Source organism: Cupressus sempervirens, chromosome 9 (assembly GCF_028749045.1).
Source record: "Cupressus sempervirens isolate cs-2001-9-10 chromosome 9, ASM2874904v1, whole genome shotgun sequence".
Lineage (NCBI taxonomy): Eukaryota > Viridiplantae > Streptophyta > Pinopsida > Cupressales > Cupressaceae > Cupressus > Cupressus sempervirens.
The window spans coordinates 647,866,838-647,888,828 of record NC_143126.1 but is presented as its reverse complement, the minus strand read 5'-3'; the positions used below and the strand labels follow the sequence as shown (position 1 = coordinate 647,888,828).

The following is a 21,991-nucleotide window of genomic DNA, read 5'->3' as shown; positions in this document are numbered from 1 at the left end:
TGATGAACCATTAAATAAACACTTCTTTGTGCCCTTCCACTCATTTTGTAGTCTGTACTATTAGACTTCGCTTGCCTAAGGAATCATAACATTGCAAATTTGTTGTCGTACGGTCTGTTGTTGACTATTCAATCTTCTACGTGATGTATGGTACTCTTATTTCTATTTGGTATGTTGTTTGATGTGCATATGCTGCCATATTGTATCCTCTAGTTATCACCGTATGGTGCTGCTTGTAGTATAGTGGTGAGTATTCCCACTCGTCACGTTGGTGACCTAGGTTCGATCCCCAACAACGGTGCTAAATGTTTACTGTATAGGGTAAATGAATGTTTATCGCATTAAGAGACTAGAATGTAACACAAATAGGATCCTTTATTAATATAAGCAGTTATGCAATTCCAATTACAATGATTATTATTGATTGATGATCCAAGTTCAACATAGGACGATGTACATATACCTTCTGAAGGGGTGACTCAACCGTCACGCAACCTTTCGGACTAACTAATCCTGTCGGCTCTAATTAAGCTTTTGCTGACAAAAAGGAACACTGGTAACAGGCTAACCTTTTAAAATAATTGATGCTTAGGAAGGTGCAAAAATGGGGCCACTACAAAATCGTCATCATTTATCGAGTAACCTTTCTTAGAGAACTACAAATGCTAGGGAAAATCTTTTCAAACTGTTTATATTCAGAGATTCAGAGGATAATTCATTATAGTGTTCTTCACAGTCTCAAGTATTCTTAGAGAGTTGCTTCCATAATATCTTCAAGCTCATATTGTTTACTTGTTTGCATCTCAAAGCAAGAGGATATAACATAGTTTAATGTTCCATTCCATGTTTTATAAGTTCAATTAATAAAAACTGAAGCAATGATAGGGAAATAACTGAGATGAATGATCTTAAGTAAGCTACATTGTTATGTGGCATAACAGAATGTTTACTTTGTGTTTCAAAACATCAATTAAATAAAATACAAAAAGTGAAAATTGAATTTAAAGGTATATTTTGGTTAATTCCCTAAATTAGGCCACTAGATTATGTAGAACTCAATGCTTCATTATAATTACAGGAAAAAATTAGCAGTTAATCCTAACAATTAAGTCACACCCAACATTTCTCTCTAGCGAGTGAACTGCAAATACTAGGGAGATTGTGTAGTTTTCCCAAATGATAAACTTTGGGCTTTAGAAAATAATAAACATTATAAGAGGCTTATAGTCCTTGAGACCCCTCAATCATTCTCCAAAAGATACCACTTGCCAAATAATCGTTGTGTCCATTTTTTCTATTTTCAATTCTAAATACCTCCAGGAGAGGGGATAAAGTATAACAAAATGACTTCATGGTATAGCAAACAAAAATATAATGTCTATACACTAAAACACTCTCAACAAGAGATTTGTATTTCTGGTCTTTCAATTCAGTAACATGAATGAATTTGTGCATTTTAAGCATGGTTACATATGATATTTAATGGACACACTGATATACCTTGTTATTGAATGACATGAACACATTGCCAGTTCTCTGCACAGCATACCTAGCCCCTGTATCAAAGTAGAAGCTCTGAACAACAGTCAGCACCTCTGCATTTTTAATAGCTATTTACATACTTTCAACCAAAAGAAGTTAGTGTTTTGGGATAAAATTTGGAAATACCAATTAGAAGGTGAATGACTGTCCCTAAAGAATGACCTACACCAAAAGTTGGAAGATCCCGTACCTGTCACAAATGAACTTCAAAATATATTACTAGAGAAAGGACATCCAAAATAAATGTTGGTACAATCTATGCGAAAAGTATCATTTTATTGCACATCCATATTTACATAGTTTTTAATAGCTAAGGATAAAGAGAAATTCCAAAGCATGATTGAGCACTCACATTATCTTGTAAAGCACGTAAGCACCGGTCAAATTTAAATTGTACTTCATCCGAGATGCGAAAGTGGTCAAATCCACTAGCAAATGGCGTTGCAATCACAAGAAAACCTCTGAATCAAATTCAAGCATTATCATCAAAAGTAGAATTTCAAAAGAAAGCAATACAGGTTTAAAATAATTAATATTAGAGTTTAGTGTGGCTCATTTTGAATTCCAGAAAAATTGATATTCAGTAGCAAACAAGGCTGCATAGGCAACATGGTGGAAAGTATAAAATATAATCCCATATAGGCACACTTTTGACTATTTATTTATTTTGCTGCTAGACGAATAGAGTCCAATTGCAAAATACTTGATTGCTTTGAACTCTGAGGTGCAAAAATTTGACTATCATTCAATTTCTAACTTGATATGTTTTTAGTTAAATTTGCCCCCTCTCATAGAGATTAGATAAGTTACTTGGTACTGGAGCATGTCCTTTCTAATGCCAAAGGCATAGAGAAATCAAAATTGAAATGAGATGCCTTAGACACGGCACCAATTCTCTCAAAGAACAACTGGTAAAAATACCAAGATGACCATGTAAACCTAAACACTAGAAAACAATGGAAAAAGTTATTTTATACAGACATAAGAATTGATGTTGTATGGAAGAAGCATGATACAAATATCTAGTACTTGGTAATTGTAGTTTGAAAACAGATAATAGGATTTCCTCAATCACCTTGTCAAAAAGAAAATAAGGTGCATTTGGTAAATAGTATGAGTGTCCTACATGCAATTTTTTTGGTAGCTAATCAAAAGATCTCAAGTGATAGCACCTTAGTTTGAGAGATACAGCAAGATCAGAGCTAATTAAGATTCTAGTGCCCAAATTATGAGTTTAAACTTCATTTTTATCTGTTTCTAGTTTTCCGATCTTCTGAAAAATGCATTAATCTTTTCCAGACTCCTATAGTAGCTAATAAGACTATTGTGTATCCCATGACTTGCAGTATAGTATTATATTTGATTTGGATACAATGAAAATTAATGAAGCATTTCTTAAGAATCTAATGTTGTAGTTTTGCAGCATTTCTGCATTCTAATATTATATATATAATTAGTATGCCCATGCAAGTTCCTGTTTAGTTTTTGGCCCTTTTTGAGAGATTGTATTGATATGATTACCTAGTAATATGTGGTACACTTTTGTGCTAAGTGCTAAGTTTGGTTCCTTATCTGATCCTCATCCATCGTTACTTGCACATATTCTCATACATACATCCTTAACCCTACCCTATCTTTACTTATTCCTACAAATTCACATCATTTATTAGACCTAATTATATAGACTTGTAGTTGTCCTGGTCCTCAAACTCCACATCCCTTGTGTTGAATCATTTCATGGGCATACAAGTTTGATCTCGCACAATGCAGATCTAACCCAAAAATCAAATTTAAAAGAATTGGTGTGGCCAAGCTTACACTTTTACCATAGCCATGGGTAGCTGACTCAGTACAAATTTGTGCCATGAATTGCTATGTCTTTGTATTTAACTTTTTTTATTTAAGCCTTAATTTATGCCCACTGGATCAATTTCTGAACAACAATTTCATTTTCAAGAAACACTTGGGAACATTTTGATTTGGAGATTTAAAAAGAATGAGAATCACATCCAGATCACTTGCATGCCTTCCTATTGTTTTCCAATCATTTTATGACCATAGAGTTGGTCTTCCAAGCCAGTTGACTTAGGAGAACTTGACCTCAGCAATTTGACTATCTTGCCGAAGTATTTATAAATATTTTCAGTCCTTGACAGTCAGCATAAATGAAAGATCCTTGATGGATCTCTTCTGCTAATCTGCTGTAATTTTATTAATTTTAAAATTGTTTTCCCTATTTATTAAAATTTTTTTGCAGAGCTAGACAAAGTTGCAGAAGGGTTTGATTATTTTATGTTTTTGGTGATTTTGCAATAACAGAAGTACAATAACATGAACCAGTTCTGAAAATGTATTCCAAATACAACCAAAGCAATTTTGCTTCAAGCAGATTTTTGAATATAAAACCTAATTTGTAACCAGATCAAGATTTATAACAATATCCAGATGATTACAACCAAGGATAAACCCAACCTGAAGGCATGAAGGAGAAATATGAGCCCAGAAGGAAGCTACGGCCAAATTCCAGCTCTCAAATGCTACGCGTGGGAAAGAGTATGGCTGCTAGGTGCTGCTGTATAGTTGCAAGTGCCCACATGTGGATAGAATGCCCAAACCCCAACTAAATCTCTGACTCAATACTGCGTTCCCCAATAGAAACAATCCACAATCTCCAAGATGCTTCTCACTGCAATGAATCCAAACCACTGTTTTGGGGGCTACGTCCCAAACATGCAAAGCAAGTGGGGTTGGCATCCCAAGTGTTGAAAGCTCAATCAGAGCCCAAATCACAAATCCAAGATGTAATATGTCAATAATGCCTTAGAACTTTGTCTTTACCTCCTTATAACCCATTATACTTAGCTCGAACCCTAAAAGTGTCTCCATGTGGCATTGGGTTATAAAATAATATATTTCTCATTTTTAAGTGGTCAAGTATCCAAAAAATGACCTTTTTCCCAATAGAAAGAAATCCGTTCATCGAAATGCTCTGAGCCAAAAGAGAAATATTTAGAAAAGTTCAAGACATTTCCAGCGAGCTATTACACCAAGGGATATGTATCCAGATGAGGCCACAAAAACCCTTATTACTTCAAAATGGCTATAACTTAACCTTATTTAATTATTAAACGCTAACTTAGAAAATATTAAAAATTAAAAAATATAACCCAAGTAGCTATAAAATGCCCCAATGACACCACAAACCATGAAATCATCCTGTCACCTGTCTATGAATGAAGTTAGAAATCAAGCATCCATTGGCAATCTCATCCCTAAAATCTAGGGATGCTCCTAAAACTTAGGAAATAAACCCTATTCCTCTGAAACTGAACTCAAGGAATCATCTCATGGAGGTCCAACCCTGGACATGATCATCCCTCCTAAAAAGTAGGAATAACCCCCATAATTTTAGGAACTGCCTCCTAAAAACAAGGAATGTCTCCAAACTGAACAACTGCCAGAACACGAAATTCCCAACACTATATAACCATACTGGGTCTCTATCCAACCTTGTTAGCCTACAAGACCTCGTAATAAGCTGACTCACAAGTCTTTGCTAGATGGAGTTAGAGAGGGGACATGACAGTCCTCCCCTCTCGGAGATGCTTGCCCACAAGCAACTGTAATGCTGGATGCTGTAAAATGCTCTCACCCTCCCAAGTGGCATCCTCTATGGGAAGATCTCTCCATCATACCAAATACTCTCGAATCACCCTGCTTCTCAACCGTCGTTCCCTTACCTCCAGAATCTCATCAAGAACCAAAATCAATTTACCTTCCTCATCCATGGGAGGTAACTCACGTGAAACTGTAATATGCTGTCCAAGGGCCTTTTTCAGGCAAGATACATGGAATATATTTTGAATTCTACTGCCAGGAGGTAACTCAACCTCATATGCAACCTCCCCCACTCGCCTGATGACCCGGTATGGACCATAAAAATGTGGTTGGAGCTTTTCAGCTCCCCCCCTTTTTTAGGGTGCTTTGTCGATATGGTTGGAAGCGCAGAAAGACCATATCATCCACCTCAAATGCTCTCTCAATCCTATGCCTGTCAACGTATATCTTTTGCTGATTCTGAGCCTGCTGTAAATTCTCCCTAAGAGATCTCATGATATCCTGGTTCTCTTGTGACCAATCCTGAGCCAAGGGTACTCTTCTGTCGCTAAGTGCCAAATCAATGAAAGATAATGCCTGGTATCCTAGAAAGCTCTGAAAGGCGTCATGCCAATGGACATATAGTGCGTGGTATTATAACAATACTCGCCCAAATACAACCAACATACCCATGCTTTTTGCTTCCTTGACACATAGTTACGCAAATATCCCTCAACCCACTTGTTGGCTATTTCGGTTTGTCCATCAGTTTGAGAGTGGTTACTAGTACTAGGTGTCAACACAGTGCCTGTTAGCCTAAAAAGTTCCTGCCAAAAGGAACTCATGAACCTGTTGTCCCTGTCACTCACAATGGTCTTGGGAAGACCATGGAGTCTAAACACCTCTCTAAAAAATAACTCAGCCACCTGTGATGCTGTAGAATCTAAAGCAATGGGAAAGAAGTGGGCATACTTGGTTAGCCTATCCACAACAACATAAATACAATCTTTCCCCTGAACCCGAGGAAGACTTGTAATGAAATCCATAGAGATCCCTGTCCACTTCTATTTTGGTATAGGTAAGGGCTGCAATAAATCCGCTGGGTAGGTATGCTCTGACTTGTTCTGTTGACAAGTCATACACTTACGGACATGGCGTAAAACATCATCTTTGAGATCTTTCCAAGAGAATCTCTCACCAACCTCCCTGTAAGTCTTACCATATCCTGGATGTCCTGTTGTAGGAGTATCATGGAGAGCATGCAAAATTTGTTCCTTCAACTGAGAACTCGGAACAAGATAAACCCTGCCCTTGTAGTAGATAATATCATCTACCACGCTATATTTGTCATCCACTATCAAACCCTCCATGACCTCACAAGCATGCTGATTCTTAGAGTACTCAACTAAAAGGTGAGCCTTCAAATTTGCTGAAATCTCGCTCAATGAACATAGGGCAGCCAATGAGGGTTTCCTAGAGAGTGCATCAGCCATAGTATTATTCTTCCCCTTTATGAATTCGATATTGAAGTCATAAGCCTGAATTTTGCTAACCCATTTTTGCTGCCGATCATTGAGCTCAGTTTGATTTAGGAAATATTTCAGACTGTTATGGTCAATTCTTACCACAAATTTTCTGCCAACAAGGTACTGTCTGAACTTGGCTAATGCATGCATAATAGCCAACATTTCCTTATCATAGGTAGAGTACATCCTTTCATTGTTTTGCAACTTTCTGCTCTCATAGGAAATGGGGTGTATTCTTCATCAACACTGCTCCTATACCCAAGTCCGAAGCATCACACTCTAGGACAAATGGCTATGAGAAATCAGGTAGTGCCAAAACGAGACAAGTACTCATAACCTCCTTGAATCTATCAAAGACCCCCTATACTAGTTCTGTCCATCTGAACACCCCTTTCTTTGTGAGATCTGTCAAAGGTGCTACCAACTAAGAGAAACCTTTCACAAATCTTCTGTAATAAGCACACAAACCAAGGAATCCATGTAACTCAGTAATGTTCTGAGGGCTGCACCAATTCTGAATCACCTGAATCTTCTCCTCATGCACCTTCACCCCATCAGCACTGATCACATGACCCAAATATAATATGGATAGCTTAGCAAATAGAGATTGATTCTCCATTATGCTAAGTACCTCCTCAACATGTTTGATATGATCCTCCCAAGTACAACTATAAATCAATATGTCGTCAAAAAATACTAGAACCAACTTCCTCAACTGCTTCTTGAAGATATGATTCATAAAGGATTGGAAAGTAGTTGGTGCGTTGGTAAGGCCAAAGGGCATTACCAAAAACTTGTAGTGTCCATAGTGACAACGGAAGGCAGTCTTGTGTACATCCTTTGCTCTCATACACATATCTAATGGTAGCCTGAGCGAAGATCAATCTTAGAGAAGTAAATAGCTCCATGAAGCTCATCCAACAACTCATCAATGCGTGGAATAGAATATTTGTTCTTGATTGTCCTTTTGTTCAATGCTCTGTAATCTACACACATCCGTAGAGTCCCATCCTTCTTCTTAACAGGCACTACTGAAGAAGCAAAGGGGCTAGAACTTGGCCGAATACAACCCATATCCAACAATTCATGAATAGTCTTCTCAATTTCATCCTTATAGGCTCTAGGATGACGATATGGTGTAGTCATTATTGGCTTTGCTCCATCCTCCAACTCTATACCATGCTCAAAACCTCTATCTGGAGGCACTCCAGGAGGTATGTCACCAAAAACTCTCTCATGACAATCCATAACTGACTGAATGTCAACATGAAATACACGATCATCCTGAGGTGTGGGTGTTTTGGACTTAACCAAACAATGCGTAGCCCAAAGCACATCATTATGTCTAAGGATAGTCTCCATCCTGCGAGAAGTCACCTCTCTAGGTCCACCATCTGAAGCTGCCTTCAAAATAATCTTCTTCCCCCCAGAAAGGAACTCTAGCTGCATACGGTGGTGATCAATAATTTAATGCCCAATACCCTATAACCACTGCATGCCCAAAACCACATAATCCTCTATAGGAAGCACATAAAAATCATCGGTCAGAGTACAGTCCTCAATCTGAATACTAAGTTGTGGAATCCATTTGGTGCAACCCAAAACTGTACCATCTGCCACCTTCACTCTGAAACCACCAAACTCCTCATACTATAACCCACGCCTCTCAACCAACTTCTAATCAATAAAGTTATGCATAGCACCTGTGTCTACCAAGCTTGTGACCCACTCGCCCTTTAATGTACCTCTCAACCTAAAGGCTGTTAGCCGACTGGATGGTTTCGGCAGTATTTTGCATTCTGTAGCCGACGGTCCGGCGGTGTTTCAGTATTCCGTATCCGGCGGTGTTTTGGTATTCCGTAGCCGACAGTCTGGCGGTAAATAGTTTGTAACGGATACAATAATTATGGCCGACAGACTCCTTCAGGAATGTTCGGCAGTAGTATTTATATCCCGTCCGGGATCATTGTAAATCATCATTCATCTACTATTGCGAATATAATACTGTTGTTCGTGTTCTATTGTCTGTATGCATTCATTCTCTTTATCTTTACGCTAAACATTTGGCGCCGTTGCCTTATGAATCTGGAAGGTGGGAGGAATGAAGATTAATGCCAAATCAACTTAACAAGGATCGAAATAAGGCGAAGGGAAAAGATGGAATCCGTATTGCGCAAGAGAATTTAATTCTAGCACAGCAAGCCGAACGCCGACGAAGATTTCAGAGGATTGTCAACGAAAACCGAAGTGCGGAGGAATTGTTGGAGGAGACTCGGCAGCGGGTGGAATTGGTGGAAGAAGCACGGGAGGAGTTCTTGAAATTGTCTTCGCCGAGGGACGAAAATTCAGACGGGAGGGCATCAACTCGCACTGCTCGCGGTGCCGACGGAGCACGAGCGTGGAGTGACCTCTTCGTCCAGGATAGCCTTCCGCGGGAAACAATTTCGGAGGATTCTCCGTCTTCACCAAGGGTTGCAGCTGTCGACACCTCCGGTATGGGAGACCAGTCTGTCCGTGTGAGAGTTCAGACTGACGGTGTGGGAGTGCCGACTGCCGGTGTGGGAGTGCCGACCTCCAGAATTATGGCGAGACCCAAAGAAAAATTACCAAAATTTGAAGGCGATGGTACAGCCGACCCCCTCCGACATTGTAAGACATGTAAGACGATTTGGCGGGCAAATGGAATCATAGATGCCGACGAATGGGCCAGGCAATTTCCCGCAACCCTACGGGGTGTCGCGATTGATTGGTTTTCGGATATGGATCCACAGAAGCTGGATACATGGGATAACATTAAAAAGGAGTTCTTGGCGGAATTTAAACTCTTACGGGATGATAATGAAATCGTAGCGGAAATTTTCAATACCAAGCAAGGGAAGCACGAAACTGTCCGCGTCTATGCCAGGAGATTAAAAGACTTAGTAAACAAAATGGAAAGCAAGCCAGCAGACGGATTGCAGAAAAGGTGGTTTGTGGACGGCCTACGCTCGAAGTTGCGGAGGAAAATGAAAATTGTGCCACCGTCATCATATGTGGACGCGTATAACAGAGCACTGGACCTTGAGAGTGCACAGAAGACAAAGAAGAAGAAAACCAGCTCCTCTGACTCTGATGATGATGAATCCACTCGGGATGATAGCAGCATGACGAAGGTAGTAACAAAAAGGTTTGTGCCTTACAGAAGGATATGGTTCGAATGATGAAAGAGTTTAAAAATATGCAGAAGGAGCCAAAAAGTAGTGAACTGTGGTGCACGGAATGTAAGACCGACGGTCATACTAAGGGATCATGTCTGACGAACCAATTCTGTGACATCTGTCAGATCATGGGCCATTCGACAAAGGACTGTCCCTTTAACATGAAAACAAGAGGATCTTCATAGGTGCTTCTCACACAGGAGGCTTCCCCGTCAGGTGGTAACGGTAACACCAACACAGGCGCTACATCTGGAGGATACAGAAGTAATCGCCGTGGACAGAATAACAACAACAATAACAACACCAATACGAGCAGAAGCCGAATTCAGTATGATGCAAACGGACGACCAATTATTCAGTGCCGAGCATGTAACTTATGGGGGCATTTTGCGCGAGAATGTCCAACAGCAAATACACCTCACCTATTGTGCCGATGGTGCGGACCCGGCGACCATGATGACTCAAAATGCCCAAAATCCGGAGTGAACTTAATCACGGTTGGAACCAATGAAGAAGAAGTTCTGGCCATTACACGGCAACAAGCAAAAGGATATTCGGACCCCACCGAAGAAAAAACGAAGTTTGCAGCAGCACGGGCTGAGGTTGGTAAACTATCGCAAGCAGTAACCCCTCCGACCACAGCCGCTACCTCAGCAAGGAATTCCGCTGAACAAAACATAATACGCCAAATATTGCAAACAGAGGTGCAAGTAAAGGTAAGTGATTTACTTCTTACCATGCCCCAACTTCGATCTGCTTTTTCAAATATGACAGGGGAAGCAAGCCTTGAGAAGGAGAAGCCACCAGGAGAACCAAGTCGACGGAAAGAAAAGGAACTTGTTACGGGAGGAGAAGACCAGATGTTGTTGGCACTGACATCAGGACGGCACCCTGCAGTTGTCGAAATGGGGATACTTGGACATGTTCTCACAGACACCATAGTGGACGGAGGGTCCGGCGTGAATGTATTGCCAGAGGAAACTTGGAGGAAACTTGGACAGCCAACATTATGGCCTCCAAGTTTTCAGCTCCTAACCACTGATCAACATGGTATTAAACCACTGGGTATTCTCATGGCGCAGCCGGTAACCATTGGCACTCAGCCGTTTCTAATGGATTTCGTAGTAATTCCATTAAAAAAGAAAGGTTATGATGCCATCCTAGGCCGCGGTTGGCTTATAGAAGCAAGAGCCCGACACGACTGGAAGAAGAACACTATATCCCTTGAAAGTAAAGGTCGTCGATTCGTCATCGATTTGCATACCCAAATGGTAGGGGAAGAGGCCTTTTCATCCGATTCGGAGGAGGAGGATGGAGGGAGACGACGGATGGAACCAGATCAAGAAGGTGTTCTCCGATTGGACGGGGGAATAACGGATGACGACTTGGATTCCGTCAACGGTTTATACCACTGGCAACTGGAGGACTATGAGTTATTTCCGAGTTGTAATGTTCTGTCAATTGAGAATGAATATCCGAAGGAGTTTACTGAAGTTAAGGAGGGGGAATCACCATTGCATATTACCCCAGCTCATGCATTCGATGAAGGAGAGCCGATCAAGTATAATGAAGCTACACTGCAAACGATGAATCTAGGGGATGGGGCAGAACCAAAGAACATCCTAGTGGGAGATAATTGGGATCCAGTACTCAAAGCCGCGGCATTTAAGATATTTCTGGACTACAAGGATGTGTTTGCATGGACATACAAGGATCTCAAAGGAGTACCGCCGGAATTATGTGTGCACCGCATCCCGCTGATGGATGGAGCTGTCCCTGTACGGAAGCGACCCTACAGGATGAATAAGAACTATGCTGCACGTGTTACGGAGGAAATCAACCGGATGCTGGACGCTGGCATTATCTTCAAAGTACAGACCAGCGAATGGGTGTCACCAATAGTCATTTCCTTAAAAAAGGATACTATTCAGATTCGGATATGCGTTGATTTCAGATGCCTGAATGCAGTAACAATCAAAGATCCTTTTCCAATTCCATTCACGGATAGCATTCTGGAGGAGGTCGCGGGACATGAAATCTACTCGTTCATGGACGGGTTTTCCGGATATAATCAGATTTCTATAGCGGAGGAAGATAAGTTGAAGACGACGTTTGTTGTTGAAGATGGCGTCTATGCGTACAATCGGATGCCTTTTGGGTTGTGTAATGCACCGGCCACATTCCAACGGATTGTGCTGCATATTTTCGACAAGATGTCTGTGGGAAATTTCAAGGCCTTCTTGGATGATTGGTCAATATTCAGCGCAGAAGACGGACACCTGGCAGCACTTGGTGAATGTATGGAGAGATGTCGCAGAGCCCGGCTAGCATTGAACCCCAAGAAGTGTCGATTCATGGTTCCACATGGCAGACTGCTCGGACACATTGTTTGTAAGGAAGGATTAAAGACGGATCCCGACAAAGTGAGAGTCATTCTAGAAATGCAGCCATCCACTAATGTCACGGAGGTAAAATCTTTTCTCGGACACATTGGGTATTACCGGAGATTTATTAAAAACTTTGCCAAGGTATCCCAGCCGTTAGATAAGCTCACATGCAAGAAAGAGGCATTTCGATGGGAGAAAGAGCAGGATGAGGCATTTGAAGGGCTAAAGGTACGACTGGCTAAGGCACCCATCCTGGCATATCCGGATTGGAATAAAGAATTTCATGTTCATGTGGATACCTCTAATTATGCGATCGGCGCAACCCTGGCACAGACTGGTAATCACGGATTGGATCATCCAATATACTTTGCCAGCCGGTTGTTATCAAAGGCCGAGCAAAACTACAGCACAACTGAAAGAGAAGCTTTGGGAATGGTTTATGCCGTACAAAAATTCCGCCATTATTTGCTTGCTACACCGTTTGTGTTTTATGTTGATCACTAGGCCCTGTTGTACCTGATTAACAAACCCGTCATCCAAGGGAGGATCAGCCGATGGTTGCTACTGTTGCAAGAATTTACTTTCACAATCAGTGTCCGGCCAGGAAAGAAACACGTCAGTGCCGACCACCTTTCACGGATCAAAACGGGGGAATCAGCGGATGGTGTGAATGACGACTTTCCTGACGCACAGCTGTTTCAGATTGGGGTACTGCCGGAATGGTACAAGAATATTGGTGAATACCTATCAACAGGACAATTTCCCACGGGGATGTCACCAAACGATAGACGCAAATTGATAATCAGGAGTCGTACATTCCAATTAATCAATGGGTTGCTCTACAAAATGGGGCCGGATCACATTCTTCGACGATGTGTGCTGGAAGAAGAGATACCGCAGGTGTTAAAAGAAGCCCATGAAGGCCCCGCAGGAGGCCACATGGGGCCTGACACCACTGCACGAAAGATATTGCTTGCAGGACTTTGGTGGCCAATGGTGTACAATGATGCACGGGAATGGGTCGTCGGATGTGACACTTGCCAACGGACTGGGAAACCGCTGAAGAAAGATTTCATGCCACTTCAACCTTCTCATGCGCAGGAACTTTTTGAACGATGGGGACTAGATTTCGTTGGACCATTGAGGGTGAGCACGATGCGACGGTGTCGCTACATCATTGTTGCAACGGAGTACCTGACCAAGTGGGTGGAGGCCCGTGCATTACCGGATAACTCGGCCGTCAGTACCGCGAAGTTTATTTATGAACAAATCATCACAAGGTATGGAATTCCATTACAATTAACAAGTGATAGGGGAGGTCATTTCGTCAATCATGTTATTCGACTGCTCACTACTCAGTTCAAGATTTATCATTCGCTGTCAAGTCTGTACTATCCAAGAGCAAACGGGTAGGCAGAAGCCAACAATAAAATTCTGGTATAGTCCCGCGGGAAGGGAGGCCCCGCGGACTTAAAACCCCAAGAGCCGCATCTGGAAAACAGTACTGGCTTGGAGCTCCATGACCTGGCCGCCCATGTACACCACGCACTGCAGCCCGCTCCCGTTGCTAGTCCTTCCACTCCTCCGCTTTCTCCCGAGCCTTCTCAGTTCGACGAACTTTACTTCCCTGCACCTTCGCCAGATTCACTGAACGCTGGATCGAAGTCCGTTAACGCTGGATCGAAGTCCGTCGCTGCCGGATTTGGGTGGATTAGCATGACTGCCTCATCCTTTGTCGTCTTCATGCTGTAGATCTCTGCAATTCTTCATGGGAGGGCATGACAATCATTCTTAGTCGATTTTGAATCTTTTTTACTCATTCGCGACATTTTTTATTTTGTTGGATCATTTGCAGAGATAAGAGGTGAGGATGATTTAGCCCCGCGGACTAGAAGTCCCGCGGGAAGGGAGGCCCCGCGGATTTAAAACCCCGCAGGTCCGCAGACGGAAAACTTCCACGGCAGTAGCAAGACAATTTGGGGTGCGTGTTGAAGAATTTGGTGAAGAATTTGACCAGCATAAGGCAGTGGTTGGGAAATTTGGTCGACATTAAGTGGGATAACATCCAATTTTGTCAGTCCATGAGATTGAAAAATTTCAACGTCACGGATAGACAAGAAGATCGCCGCGGGAGAAAACTTCCACCTTCGCCGTCAGCCAGAGTATTTCCACGGGAAATTTAAGAAGCCGGCAATAGGAAGAATAAATCATTTTTTTTTGGCATGGAGTCAGCGGGCAAGCGGAAGCCGTGGAAGAGTCAGTTGGCCAATATGGAGAAGACTTCAAGAGTTTTGGCGTCAGGAATTCGAGTTGCAGGCCCCTCCGGTTCCAGCAGCAAGAAACAAAAGACCAAGGAAGAACTCACTTATCTCACCATCCAGTTTGAGAGTCTTAGCGGAAGCGAATGCCGGAAGTGGTGGCAGGAAACTCCAGAGGCAGACCAAATTAAACAGATTTTGATACGGGCACAGGTACATTGGGCTATTCAGCTTCCCATCTTTTCCATTCGGATGTTTGAATCAGTATTGCGCACCATGATAGAAACATACAGTGTCCAGAGCAGAACAAGTACATTGTCGTACAAAAGGCAGCGGATGACGGTGTCCTTTAAACCAAGAGATTTCACCAGGGTCTTCGGCATTCCTGGCCCCAGCGGGAAGAAAGTGGAAATAAAGAATCATAAACTGTCGCAGGAATGGAAGGAGCATTGGATAGCCCTAGTATGCAGGGACCTTAACCTATGGAGAAGGAGGCAGTAGTTCAGGGGACAAAGTGCAGAGGGCTTCGCAGGGACTTTATTCGAGAGGGCCATTGGCGTTGTATCATGGACGTCATCAAGAGCAGATTGACCGGTGCCACTCGAGCTTCAGATATCGCACTGCCACAGATTGTGTTTATGAATGGTATCATGCAGGGAGTGGTCTATGATTGGGCCTCAGTGCTTGCCGACAGAATGGAAGAATTCATGACACTTCAGCACCGAACATTTTTTATGCCGCACCATGCCATCGGGTTGTTTTTAGAGGCAGCAACTAATCAGATCCCTATGGATGGCTTTGAGGCTCCTCCACGGGGCAAGCTGGCAGACGGGGAGCCTCCCATATTCTTCTGGCGCCACTTGGATACAGGAGGGTCAGCTGCTGGACACAGGAAAGTACTCCGCAAATTAGCCCTTTCCGGAGAAACAGATAGCGGGAGGGAGGGCACTTCAATAAGTGACGAAGCTGAATCTGGGGAAGAAGAGGAGAGCACATCGGCTGAAGTTGACGGAGAGACAGCAGGAGGTGGGCCTACATTCTTTACCCCGCCTCAGCTGTCAACCTCAGCACACTTGACTACCTCTTCTACGGTCATTCCGGCCTTTGGTCAGCGCTATGCCCCAGTTCTTATGACTCCTCCAGCGGAGGCAGATGTCCCACGGACAGTGGTTGAGGTGGTTCCACACGCAGTACCGGACACCGTCCCACAGATAGTTGCCGAGCCACTGCCGACGGCTGTAGCAGAAGTAGTTTCAGCCGCACCAACGAATGTCACTGTCGCAGAGCCACCACTACCACAGTCTGAGCCGCAGGTTCGGTTGGAGGTCATTGATTGTGACGCAGTGGTCACCATTTCATCATCCCTTTTAGCAGAGGCCGAGTCAGCCCAGTCAGTACAGAAGATGAATATGGAGCTTGCGTGGGTCGAACAACCGGAGGTGATAGATAGAGCTAGTGAGTTTCTGAGGCAGCAGTTCCGACTCACTCCGGCGAAGCGGGGTCCCTCCATTCAGTCTCCTGGGCGTTTTGAAACATGGCCGGCGGAACCCCAGCCTCAGCCTCCGGAGGAGGGAATGCCACATGCCGTGGTTGCGCCAACAACGCAGACGGCAGCACTGGATGTAGGCATGGCTCCCACTGGCGAGGGGGGACACAGTGATGCTGAATGGTCATTAGAGGCTTTCGCCAAGGAGGACTACGAGTCAGATGAAGACAGGTGTCGGGATTACCTCAGGACTATTAGGTCTGCATTAAAGAAGGGCCACGATGTGGCAATTCAGGCCCTGACTCGGCGGAGGGAATGGCACTTGATCAGAGCATATATTCGTGGGATTTGTCCTCGGCGATTCGAGACTTGCTTTATAGATAGGGGCTGGCCGGCAACGGAGACAGAGGAGATGCTGACAGATTGGGCCACGGAGCCGGAATTGGGACCCATGGACACTCCTATGATGAAACTAGCGCATGAGATTGTGGGACTGTACAAAGATGTTTACTACGGTCGTCAGCGTGCGGAGGCGAACAGAGTCGCAGCAGAGCAGTCATTGGCAGCTGAAACTGAGGCTAGACAGAAACTAGCCACCGACTTGACCGCCCAGCAGGCAGCATGGGCCACAGAGCGGACAGCACTACTGGCAGATTTGGCAGCCGCGGTGCAGGAGAAAGACTTGGCTAAGCAAAGTATGGAGGCAGCGGTTCGAGATAAGGATGCGGCTGAGTATGAGATGCAGTTAGCCAGAACGCAGGCCATGGATGCGGCACTTCTTCTAAAGGAGGCCGTCGAAGTGAACTCTCAGATCCAGACAGATCTCCATATCAGGACAGAGCAGGTGTATGAGTTACGTCGCCAGCAACACACTTCTGGGACGCCCCCCTCTCTCTAGTTCTTTCTGTAGTATGCAAGTTGTCTCCTAATTTTGTCAGTCGTCAGGAGACGACTTTTCTTTTTGGGGGGGATGGTGTTAGCCGACTGGATGGTTTCGGCAGTATTTTGCATTCTGTAGCCGACGGTCCGGCGGTGTTTCGGTATTCCATATCCGGCGGTGTTTTGGTATTCCGTAGCCGACGGTCTGGCGGTAAATAGTTTGTAACGGATACAATAATTATGGCCGACAGACTCCTTCGGGAATGTTCGGCAGTAGTATTTATATCCCATCCGGGATCATTGTAAATCATCATTCATCTACTATTGCGAATATAATACTGCTGTTCGTGTTCTATTGTCTGTATGCATTCATTCTCTTTATCTTTACGCTAAACAAAGGCATGAAACTTAGGATAGCTGGAGAGGGTAGCCACAGCTACTTTGGCTGATGCCATGGGCTCAAGGGTATCTAACTCCAACTGTGTCTGTACCTGCTCAATATCCTCCATACTATCCTCAACATCAATGTCGGGCACATCCTCATCTCCTAACTCAGAAGTCACCTCAATTAAATGAACCTTTCCTTTACCCATGCAATGGTGCCTTGGCTCCCAAGGTTCTTTGTATGAGAAGCATAGTTTCTTCCTTCTCAAATCATTCAATGTCTCTGGGTCCATCCTAGGAGGTCTAGCTGACTGACCATCCCTAAGCTGTGAGGTGTTGGCCTTTTGTGGAGGCCGTGAATCTCTAAATGGCCTTTTATCTGATGGATAAGTAGGAGTGGTGTCCAGTCTCAATGTCACATCAATAGCATCCTTAAGAGTGGCTGGTTGGAAAGCACGAACCAATCCCTTAAGCCTATCTTGCAATCCCTCAATGAATAGCATCACACTAAGCTTCTAGGGCATATTAGGTACCATAACCGCAATATGCTGGAACTCATTAATATAAGCTTCTACATGATTAGTTTGTCTCAGATGAGCCAACTCTCTATAGTAAAGTTCTATATCCTTACAGTCAAACCATGTAATGAGTTGCTTAGTGAACTCAGCATAGGAATGTACAAAGGCGTGATCCTAGGTGACCAATCCATGGTGCCACAAATCATAGGCAATCCCCTCTAGATGCAACACAGTAAACTGAATAGCCTCACACTCACGCATGGGCCGCACTGAAAGATATATGTCCAGCTTGTGAACCCAAGATCATGCACTTGTATCTCTTGAGCCATTATATGTAATCAATGTGATTTTCCCAGTAGCTCTATTGAAGTCATAGTTTTGCTGCTGCTTTGGTGGTCTATAACCATGATCTCCCCTGAACTTAGTTGTATCTCTACGCTGTGCACAATACTGGGAAGAGGGAAGACATTCGTAACCTCAGGGGGTAGAGCTCTCCGCTCAGTTGTGGCCGCTAAAACTGACTCCTGGAACCCCACCTCTGCTTGTTCCACCTGTGCTGGTTGTTCACCTGATATGAATTGAGGAAGCAATGGTCTATTCGTAGTAGGTGTATGATGGTGATGCCACCTAGAGGAATGAAGGGAGCTCCCAATTGAAGAATGAGACTGATGGCTACGCTGACTACCAACACTAAAACTAATCTACTTCGCCTACCTCTGTGTCCACCCATCTCTAAATGCTCCAAGGTATCCTGTAATCTGTCTAAAGCTTAGACGATCCTGGGATGAGTAGTGATTAGGGTCTGCACCATCTCTCTTTCTTCATCATCCTGATTCCCTCTGCTGCCCACCTGTTCTTCTACCATAATAGGTTCCTGGTCTATTCCAAACTCATGCTTGTTCTGAGCTCTTTTGGGTGTATAAAATCTGTTTACATTAGCTCTTCCTAGATGCATAGAAATAAAATCTGTTTAACCCAATAGGTTAACAAGAAGCATGGCTCTGATGCCATTGAAAGATCCCTGATGGATCTCTTCTGCTGATCTGCTGTAATTTTATTATTTTTAAATTTGTTTTCCTTGTTTATTAAATTTTTCTTGCAGAGTTAGACAAAAGTTGCAAAAAGGTTTGATTATTTTATGTTTTTGGTGATTTTGCAATAGGTAATAACAGAAGTATAATAACATGAGCCAATTCTGAAAATGTATTCCAAATACAACTAAAACAATTTCGCTTCAAGCAGATTTTTGAATATAAAACCTAATTTGTAACTAGATGAAGATTTACAACAATTCCAGATGATTACAACCAAGGATTAACCCAACTTGAAGGCGTGAAGGAGAAATATGAGCCCAAAAAGAAGCTACGGCCAGATTCCAGCTCTCAAATGCTGCATGTGGGAAAGAGTATGGCTGCCAGGTGCTGCAAGTGCCCACACGTGGATAGAATGCCCAAACCCTAGCTAAAACTCCGACTCAATACTGTGTTCCTCAGAAGAAACAATCCACAATCTCCAAGATGCTTCTGACTACAACTAATCCAAACCACTATTTTGGGGGTTACGTCCCAAACATGCAAAGCAAGTGGGGTTAGCATCCCAAGTGCTGAAAGCTCAATCAGAGACCAAATCACAAATCCAAGATGTAATATGTCAATAATGCCTTAGAACTTTGTCTTTACCTCCTTATAACCCATCATACTTAGCTCGAACCCTAAAAGTGTCTCCATGTGGCGTTGGGTTATATAATATATCTCTCATTTTTAAGTGGTCAAGTATCTGGAAAATGACCTTTTTCCCAATAGAAAGAAATCCGTTCACTGAAATGCTCTGAGCCAAAAGAGAAATATTTAGAAAAGTTCAAGACCTTTCCAACGAGCTATTACACCAAGGGATATGCATCCAGATGAGGCCAAAAAACCCCTTATTACTCCAAAATGGCTATAACTTAGCCTTATTTAATTATTAAATGCTAACTTAGGAAATATTAAAAATATAAGTAGCTACAAAATGCCCCAATGACACCACAAACCATGAAATCATCCTATCACCTGTCTGTGACTGAAGTCGGAAATCAAGGATCCACTGGCTATCTCATCCCTAAAATCTAGGGATGCTTCTAAAACTTAGGAAACAAATCCTATTCCTCTGAACTGAACTCAAGGAATCATCTCATGGAGGTCCAACCCTGGGCATGATCATCCCTCCTAAAAAGTAGGAATAACCCCCATAATTTTAGGAACTACCTCCTAAAAACAAGGAATGTCTCCAAACTGAACAACAATTGCCAGAATACCAAATTCCCAACACTATATAACCATACTTGGTCTCTATCCAACCCTGTCAGCCTACAAGACCCCATAATAAGCTGACTCACAAGACTCTACTAGACAGAGTTAGAGAGGGGACATGACAATAAAATAGAGGATTTGCTAATTAAAGAGCAGAAGTGCAATGTGAACTAAATCAGATCTGCATGATGTAAAATTGATCTAGAGCAACAGAATCAAATCAAATTGTATAAATCAGAGGTAATGCATAGAATGAGCATATCGATCTTTTATTCCAAATTATCAAATTCTATGCTAAATTAGGTTTTTATCTTGATCATCATTCCCAAAAGCTAAGTACCTAAATCTCTCACATTTAATTTGCTAATATAGCATTGTTTTACACCATTTAGCATTCCTAGCTGTCATTCACTTTAATCTAGGTTGATAATTAATTTAGGCTAAGTTGACTGCATTTATCTAATTAGCCTAGATTAACATCGGAGAAAGATTTTTCCCTCTACAATTGTACGACAGTAAAACTATGTAATATGAATTATGTATATTTTCTAACTAGTGCAACATAAGTATTTTCTGTCAAACTTCTGATGTGGGCATTTGAAATCCAGGGGCAGCAACCATAAAAAATATCAATTCTGTATTTCAGCCATTTGTTCCCTCTATAAGCCTGTTGGCAGTGAGACTTTTCTAATTAGCAGTGAGCCTTATTGTATTTATGGGGCGTAGGCACTCTAGAAGTGAAACCTACCAGAAGTACCCCTTTCATGTTGCAGTGAGTATTTCAGGCAGATAGCCTTGTTGTACAAAACCACCTTTACTGCTGTCACCCTAACCAGTGTTTTCCATTACATATGAATTAGCTTCTGTATGGTTTTTTCTAGTTTGGGTTTTCCACGTAAATCTTGTTGCTGATTGTGTTTCTGTTTGTTCATGCTTATCTTTTCTTTGGTGATTTACCATGCTTTAACCGACAGGTCTTTAAGTGGTGGTTGTTGATCATTAAGTATCAAGCGAAGATGAAAAGTTTTCATGTGTGTAGGAAAACTGATTAACCCCCCTCTCAGTTTTTCAGTCTATTCAGCAATCATACCATCCTTAAACATTCCTTTATTGAATTTCAAGAGATTGCAATTCAGAACTGGAATTTGTCTTGTAAAATCTTGAGGAAAGATACAAAGATTTTGACTTTATGGCTAAATAAGGTTTCCTCTGCATCAATTGAATCCGTGAGGGGGAGACTGTAATGTCTACATAATGATCACATTAGTTTAAATTGAAAATTTTATTGTGTCAATAAATTACCAAATGAAGAATAGAAATTGCGACGGAGATGCAATCCTGATGAAAGATCATGAATAGCAATAATCAGCCTTCACAGAGATGAAGTCATGATAGAAGATCAATAATTCAGAGTAAAAAAGAAATTATTAACCATTGACATATGAAGGACCATTGATATCAAATAAACGCATGCAATAATTGATATGTTCAGCCACCGGATGGAATGGAATTAGGATCAATACAAATCAAAGACATTAATGCAATCAGTGTGAAGGATAATGATTATGCTAGGGGAAGATTTTCCAAGATAATGTTATGGATCAACTTACAAATAAAATAGTCAATATTACATGACAGTACCAATAGTATTAAGGATATCACTCATTGATAGACTCACAAGGAAGACATTGATAATGTCAAGTGTTATTGATAAGCATCTGGTAAATATTTGTTATCAACATTCCAAGGATTGAACATCATATTAGTTGATTGTGGCATGAACCAAGATGTAAGAATGGTTGATTGATATCAGTTAATACCTACAGCCAAAATACATCAGTGATAATCTAATAAATTGTGGTCATCGGTTATGAGATTAGTATCAATAAAGAGATAACCCAATAATCATTGATGGTTATGTTACATCCG

General features: G+C 42.3%; 1 protein-coding gene across 2 annotated transcripts in view; it reads right to left on the bottom strand.

Annotated features, from left to right (window-relative positions):
- LOC149540402 (Gut esterase (DUF1350)) overlaps positions 1-21,991 on the bottom strand; it is a 234,355-nt gene that overhangs the window by 80,184 nt on the left and 132,180 nt on the right. The window contains exons 4-6 of one of the 2 annotated variants that reach the window (XM_089801503.1): positions 1,895-2,003; positions 1,669-1,732; positions 1,501-1,556 (exon numbers count right to left, since the gene is read on the bottom strand). In XM_089801503.1, the coding sequence (XP_089657629.1) occupies positions 1,501-1,556; positions 1,669-1,732; positions 1,895-2,003 (229 nt within the window). The remainder of the gene's footprint in view (positions 1-1,500; positions 1,557-1,668; positions 1,733-1,894; positions 2,004-21,991) is intronic. The other variant, XM_089801504.1, reaches the window with a different exon arrangement.